The following is a 7,595-nucleotide window of genomic DNA, read 5'->3' as shown; positions in this document are numbered from 1 at the left end:
GGGGGAAAGGAGGAGAGGAGAGAGAGAGAGAGAGAGAGAGAGAGAGGGAGGAGGGAGGGAGGGAGAGAGGGAGGGAGGGAGGGAGGGAGGGAGAGAGAGAGAGAGAGAGAGAGAGAGAGAGAGAGAGAGAGAGAGAGAGAGTTTAGGGGAGAGAGAGAGAGAGAGTTTAGGGGAGAGAGAGAGAGTGAGTTTAGGGGAGAGAGAGAGAGTGAGTTTAGGGGAGAGAGAGAGAGAGAGAGACATACATTAGAAGAGGGAGAGGGGGAGAGACATTACAAGAGGAAGAGGGAGGGAGACATTAGGAGAGGGAGAGGGAGATTAGGGCTGGGAAAGAGACAGGAGGAGAGGGGGACAGATTAGTAGAGGGAGACGGAGACAGAAATGGATTAGAAGAGGGAGAGAGATTAGGAAAGGGAGGGGGAGGAGAAGGCTTTATAGAAAAATATATTCAACGACCTCATAACATCTATTAATTATACACACTAGTACATAGTATGTTTTGGCAATATGCATTTTATAATCTTGTTTGGACAATGTACGTTTAATCATGCAGTTTTTAGCAACATAATTAAACAAGAAATTGATTTTTCAATTTTCTTTATACACATCACAAATGAATCCACTTAAAAAAAACTTTCTCCATTTAATCTTCTCTTCAAACATTACATGCATACTAGTTTAGTTTTGCATTTTATTACAGGATCTAATAATCTACACTAAAATTGGTCCCTGGATATGACATTCTGAATCACCTGGTTGAAGTTTTATTTACTCTAATCTAAAAAGATTTCTTAAACTATTGGCAGTTTCTCCCGGTCTCTAATACTATCCAACCTATAACCACGTCACTGGGGATGGCACGTGTGTATTTATGCCCACTGTTTAATTTAGTAATTGTTTTACATAAAGATGTCTCCACAAATAAAAGGTTACCAATGATCCAATTACAGGAACAACCACTCAAGTTCACCATATTCTTCGATTTTCGATATTAGCATTTAATAATGATGTTAGTAACATCAACAAAATAGCAATTATAATATATGTAATAAAAATAACAATATTAATAGCATTAGTAAAAAAAACTTTCCCCTCCCACTAAATCAAGGGAAGGGGATGTTATAAGATCTACTAATTGACTCCAAAGTAGCTAAGCAATGGCTGAGCCATCTATGTGCACATATATTTGAGAAAATTACTAAATTGAAGGCAACATTTTCCCAGGGGCAGGAAATTATCTTTGCATTTCTAAAACTCCCTATATCCAAAGTAACTAGAATGGACCCTTTGAATCAAGTTGAAAAATAGCATTCTCCAAAAATCTTTAAACTTTGGTCCACAACAAACAAGGCACTATTGCAAGGTTTACTTGTATGACAACATTAGCATTTATACACAAACTTTCATCCTTGAGTTCATGCATATGCAATTCATTAACAAAAGCTTTTATCAAATGAACATGCAAACTTAAATTTTATTTGTGAATTAGTAGGATTTTGCATGATGCATGCAATTTCTGATATTCATTTGAGGATGACAAAGATTATCTTGCAGTTCTTATGTAGTACTTATGGGATCAAATTCTAAATCTTAATGCCCATGCTTTCTGCCCTCTTCAGCATGACAGGTCATACTCAAAAAAGTAACTAATTTGCAGAATTTTACTAATGACAATTTTCAAATTTGCCTGGATAAGTTTTTGATGTGGTCAACAAGCTCAGTTATGGCAGTCCCCAGAAAATGAGAACAGATCTGTTGAAATTCTATGAAGGATTCAAAGAAAAAAAAGTTATCTTTTCATATATAATTTAAAAAAGTAAAAAAATATGTATCACAGGTTGGCGTGGCAGGTCTGACTAGGGCCACTGCTGACCTTCATCTTTGGTACGGGAGGGTGTGGCGTCATCAATACCTGGGGAAAATCACCGAATTAGTCAACGAGGTAAGCATGCCACAGCCGAGAACTTAAACCACTTAAGTTTGTCGTCTTTGAACTTGGTACTTTGAACACAAGACAGTAGCATTGAGGTACAAAAGCTGAGAAGTGCACTCACACTAAAGCGTGACCTAGCACCACTACACAATGTGCTAACCACTCAAAAATGAACGGTGTACCCAACCCTATGATACATTACTGCCTACACCACAAAACCGAACACAAGAACCTACCTGAGGTTTAGACCTAGACAGTTCCTAAGAATTCACTGCCTAGTAGCCTTTTCTCTCCCAGATATGCCTCCGAGGATGTCATAATACACCATTCTTAGGATTAATTTATTTGTAAAATGAAAATACAATGCTGCACACACATTACAAAGAACTGACTATGCTTTGGTTAATTCCATATTGAGATAGTTGACACTTCTACACATTATCCTAAATATATAAAATGCAAGTACAGAGAAAATATCTTTTAAATTTTCCAGTGTTCATATTTTTCCTACAATGGAGGCAAGTGGCTAGTCCATGCGACGAATGGAATGTTTCTTGACACTGGCTCGCTTTATCTTGGTGTCGAGGAGCCTGTCGGCCTCCCTATGACCCTAGCTCAGCTTGCCTGCCTCAGTCCTAGCATATCCTGACTGTTCTGGGGCCCTGACTCAAGCCCTGCCTGTCTGCCTGCCTGCATGGCTAACCTGCTATGTACCTAGTGTGTGGTGGAAAATAATAAATTAGTCAACATTTAACTGTATAAGGTTAGTAGTCAAATGTCTAATTTTATTAACACTCTCAAAATCAACCTTTATCTCTTAAATTTAAACATATATCATGATTTAAGATCAATGCTTTGCCCACAAATACCACGTCTAGCAATGGAAATCTGTGCCAAAACTATGGAATAACAAAAAGAGAAATACGCACCAGCAAAAGTCTAGTATCGTCTGTTGGGGCCCTGGTTCATGTTTGCAGCACCTCCATAGTTGTTAGGACCAGGGTTGTTGTAGCCTGGAGCTCCACCTGAAATTCCAAGGCCAACTCAACTTAGTTTTGTTTTAGGAGGAGGATTTTCTTCTTAACATTTATTAAAATGAATATTAATTTACTAGTAACCCTTACAGCCTACCTAGGTCTTCATGATCCTTACCGGCACTGTACGGTGCTGGCCTGTTGGTCTGTCCATATCCCTGGTTCCTCATGGGTCCACCACCATAGCTCTGTCCGTAGTTGTTGCCGAAGTCGCTAGGTCCCTGACCCCAGTTGTTTGGTGTGCCACCATAGTTACCAGCTTGTGGGCCCCAACCCTGGTTGGTTTGGTTGTTCCAACCCTGGTTGTTGGGGGGACCACCTTGCCATGGGCCTTGGTTGCCATAGCCACCCTGGTTGTAACCACCTGGACCACTCTGGTTAGGAGTGCCATAGTTGCCTTGGTTGCCCCAACCTCCACGATTATCTATAATCAAAAGTAATCTCCATTAATAAACAAAATAATACTGAACAAGAATAATATTGGTCAATCTAAATCAAAATAATGAGTAGTGGTACTGCAATAACCATTTCCAAAGGAAGTGCTCAAAATTCCAAAAAGGAGAATTTATGCTCACCTCCCCATCCACCGCTCTGGTTGTTTCCCCAATTGTCGTTCCGACCACCAGCCCAAGGTCCATTTCCGCCACCACCTCTACCCATTCCACCCATGCCACCCATTCGGCCACGCTGCTGCATCTGGATTTCATTCTTGCTTAGGGCCTTCTTGACATCTACACGCTTCCCCTTCATCTGAATGTTCTTGTGCACTGTCAAATAAAAATATACATGGTAAATATAAAAACCTAAAGCTGATCCAAGTGGAGGGATTTTCACCGGCTAATCACCCCCTTTGGACCTTGTTAACCCACCTCTCTCAAGATGGGTTATAACACGATTGGATATCTCCAAGACATGTCAACGTTAGACTTACGGCACTCACAGCATGCCTTATCTACAGCATCATAATCCTCAAACTCTACAAAAGCGAAGCCTCTCTTCTTCTGTGATTCCTTCTCTGTTGGGATGCTCACAGACACTACTGTTCCAAACTTGCCAAAGGTTTCTCGTAGATCCTGTAATAAAGTTTGAAATGAACCTTCCACAATATACTCAAAATTGAAAAAGGTTAAAAAAAAATATATATATATATATATAGCAATACATAGAAAAATATAAATCTTCAAAATAAAAACTTACCTCCTCATCTACATCGTCCTTTATACCACCTACGAACAGCTTCTTGACTGTGACCCCAGACTCAGGCTTCCCAATTTCATCTCGAGGGACAGCACGCTTTGTGTCGACAGACCTCCCATCAATCTAAATGGCAGAGGAAAAATATGAAATAAATGTACATTTGCTAATCATTTATATAAAATCAGAACAAGAACAAGCCAAAATTTATATTTATTTATTTTACATATCTATTGTTATTTATTTATTTATTTATCTATATAACTATATATATATATATATATATATATATATATATATATATATATATATATATATATAAAAAGCTTACCTTGTGAGGTCTGTTTTTCTGTGCCTCATCGACCATGTATGCTTGAGAAAAGGCCACAAACCCAAACCCTCTTGAGCGCTTTGTCTTGGGGTCTTTCATCACAACAACATCAACAATCTCGCCGTACTGTTCGAAGTATGCCTTCAAGCTCTCATCAGTGGTACGATAGTCTAATCCACCAATGAACAGCTTGCGCATCTGTTCAGGCTCCGAGTGTTCCTGCAACAGAGGTAATAAGGGGTTACATCCACCTTAAAATAATGCTGGCATCAGGCCAGTACTGATGAAAATAACCTCAAAACACTGAAATGCTCCTTCCACTCCTGCAATCAATAATGTAGTCCATGCTAAATTTTCACCAAAATTCAAAATGAATGTCTGTAGCAACTTGCATTTTAGTATAAAAGTGTACTATTAAGCAAGAAAATATTGGTAAAAAATCCAACCTTTGTTAATCTATGCAAATAGAGAGGAACTATTTATATGAAAAATGGAAATAGTACACCTTCTATTGTCTTGAGGTATCTGTAAACACATCTACGTTGGAATGTATGCTCAAGGAACAAGAAACCACCATCCTTCATAATTACAAAGGGATATGGGCAAATTATTTTATTATTACCAAGATAGTAAACATTTAAAAGGTTCCTGAAAAAATTACAAAAACTAACAAATTTAATAATGGAACAACCTTTTACACACTATTGATTGTTTACATAAAGGGAATTCCATTTTTTTTTATGCAAATACATCTACCAATATTGTTAATTATTTCCATAAATAAGTACATGAATGGAAAATCCTGATACAAACAAATCTAACTTCAAAAGAATGAAATGTATATCCACAAGCATTAACAATTACTATTAACATTAAAGAATCATCAATATGATATTTTTATTACTGATGATAGTTATAAGAGCATAATATTCACAGATGATAATATTAAGAAGTGATTTACATTATCCTTCTAAATCTTAGATATTCTACTACTGCTAGCAAATTGTTCAAGGTTCCACCCCCACCCCCAACTTACAATGGTTAAACCCAGTAACCTAATTAATAGCAATATGTTTCATGTGATAATCATTAGAAACCCATACAGACATGCCCACAAACATCAGGGTATTGACTATTCTTAACCTTTGTAAAAAAAATAAAATAAATAAATAACAATAAATAAATAAATAAATAAAATTGTAACAATGCACTCATCTCCCATACATGTATTGTATGACAAGCTACAATTTCATATTTTAAAAATTAGGGCTGACAAAAACACAAGTTGACGCAACTTTCATGGCCATTTGGTAAATGTTTGACGATGCCAATATTTAATAAAAGACTTCAAAATCCTAGTGGATATCTTGCATGCAAAACTACTTAAATACAAAGAATTACAGTAGATGGCCTAAAACATACTCAAATCAAATATACATAGACCATCACTGTAGCCTTTGCACTGTTGGCAAACACACCTTGCAGACTTCCATGGAATCATATCATTAAATAAGGATCTAATTCAACCTATACAATCAGAATATATACAGAGATAAATTAGTTTTGCCCAAAGTGCCAAGGACAACCCAGTTATCACATCCCACAAGTAAAATGTTATTTCTTTACAATACTGACACTCGTTCTAAACTTAGGATAAAATTTCTGATAATTATTCAAGGTTAAGGTACGGTCAGACTCATGAATTTCACTATAATCCAGTGATGTGCAATGGAACCAACCCACCCATCAAATGTCTTCACACTGCAAAAAGCATCAGCTTTGCCCAGTGAAATCGCGGCATCAAAATATAACCGCAGAAATTAGCTATGGATCCCACAATCTTCTAAAGTTTTCGGAGTTCTATCCTTTTCTAGGAGGGCGTAAATCGCTTCAGAATTCCACATTTCGAATATTCATGGGATCTGCAGCTTCAACTTGGAAGTTGGTAGCTAAACATTTCTTTACATTCGTCAAACAAGAATCTTTGGTCAATGTTTTTTTTTTTCCTTATTCATATTCTAGGTTAAATTTAAATATAAATATTGATGTGAAACTAAATATGAATTATTCTGATATATAGTAATAATGCTTTAAATGAAAATATAAAAATACCATGCATCTTATAGTCAATGTTAGGAATTTTTCCATTCATACATCATTGGGCAAATTCAATTAAAAAAAAAAAATAAAAAAAATAAAATAAAAAAATAAAAACGCTGGACTTCACAAACCTATGGGTCATCTGACTATTACTGAGTCAGCATACCTGAACCGCCCGTGATGAGGGTTAATGAATTGTTCCGTCACCATCCCCCAATACCCTTTGGTAAACTATATGCAAATATCAAGGTTCATCAAGTGCACCTAGGCTGTGAGCAGCACTTTCAGGAATTTTTTCTTTTGTGACATGACTTAGTTTGACTTTCTTGTAATGACAACTGCAGCTTTTAGTCCTCTAAAAACATTATCAATTTAATCTAAGTTGCCGTGATTGGGCTTTGCCTGAGGGGGAGGGTTGATGCGGGCTCTGTCCCCTAAAATCTTATAACAAACACTGTCTTCACCTTACTATGCACAGCAAGAGAGTTGAAACTCGAGTGCCTAGCTTGCTTAGGCTGCGAGTCATGCTTTCCTCAATCTTTATCCCTTTAACTTCAATTTGCCCTGGCTTTGTCCATCCACACCGTAGAGATTTACTACTGTCCATCCACACCGTAAAGATTTACTAGATCCATTATACATAAATAGGGTATTTGAAAACCAAGGTCTTTATCAAAGATATAAAAATTACTTGTACAACTGCAGGAAAAAGGCATTTTCCTAGATATACAAACATGCTACAACTACTGCTAAAGAATGACACTTCAGGAATCCTTTACAGTATATCCCAGTAGTCAGAAGCAATACATTTAATGGACTAAAGGGAATGCACAGGAATTACACACCCCACCCCTCCCCCCCTCCCCTCCCTTCCCCCAACCCACATGACCAAGTGCTCCCTTCCCCCTTAATGCCAAACTGCATCTAGCCCATGAAACCGCATAATCCCACCCAATTACACGTAGCAAAATTAACACCGCCTCACATCAACCCACCCCCCCCA

At 37.4% G+C, this 7,595-nt stretch overlaps 1 protein-coding gene across 13 annotated transcripts in view; it reads right to left on the bottom strand.

Moving 5' to 3' along the window:
- Positions 1-1,789: 1,789 nt before the first annotated feature.
- Positions 1,790-7,595, bottom strand: part of LOC113818096 (heterogeneous nuclear ribonucleoprotein 87F-like) — a 7,382-nt gene continuing 1,576 nt past the window's right edge. For 2 of the 13 annotated variants that reach the window (XM_070144879.1, XM_070144883.1), the window contains exons 2-8: positions 4,493-4,711; positions 4,165-4,287; positions 3,899-4,040; positions 3,543-3,734; positions 3,065-3,391; positions 2,863-2,958; positions 1,790-1,912 (exon numbers count right to left, since the gene is read on the bottom strand). In XM_070144879.1, the coding sequence (XP_070000980.1) occupies positions 2,873-2,958; positions 3,065-3,391; positions 3,543-3,734; positions 3,899-4,040; positions 4,165-4,287; positions 4,493-4,711 (1,089 nt within the window). In that variant the 3' untranslated portion in view covers positions 1,790-1,912; positions 2,863-2,872. Of the gene's footprint in view, positions 1,913-2,260; positions 2,648-2,862; positions 2,959-3,064; positions 3,392-3,542; positions 3,735-3,898; positions 4,041-4,164; positions 4,288-4,492; positions 4,712-7,595 lie in introns of those variants that run through there. The other 11 variants (XM_070144885.1, XM_070144889.1, XM_027370234.2 and 8 more) reach the window with 6 other exon arrangements.

Source organism: Penaeus vannamei, chromosome 33 (genome assembly GCF_042767895.1).
Source record: "Penaeus vannamei isolate JL-2024 chromosome 33, ASM4276789v1, whole genome shotgun sequence".
NCBI lineage: Eukaryota > Metazoa > Arthropoda > Malacostraca > Decapoda > Penaeidae > Penaeus > Penaeus vannamei.
Note: the sequence above shows the minus strand (reverse complement) of the source record. Positions and strands in the feature narration are given on the sequence as shown.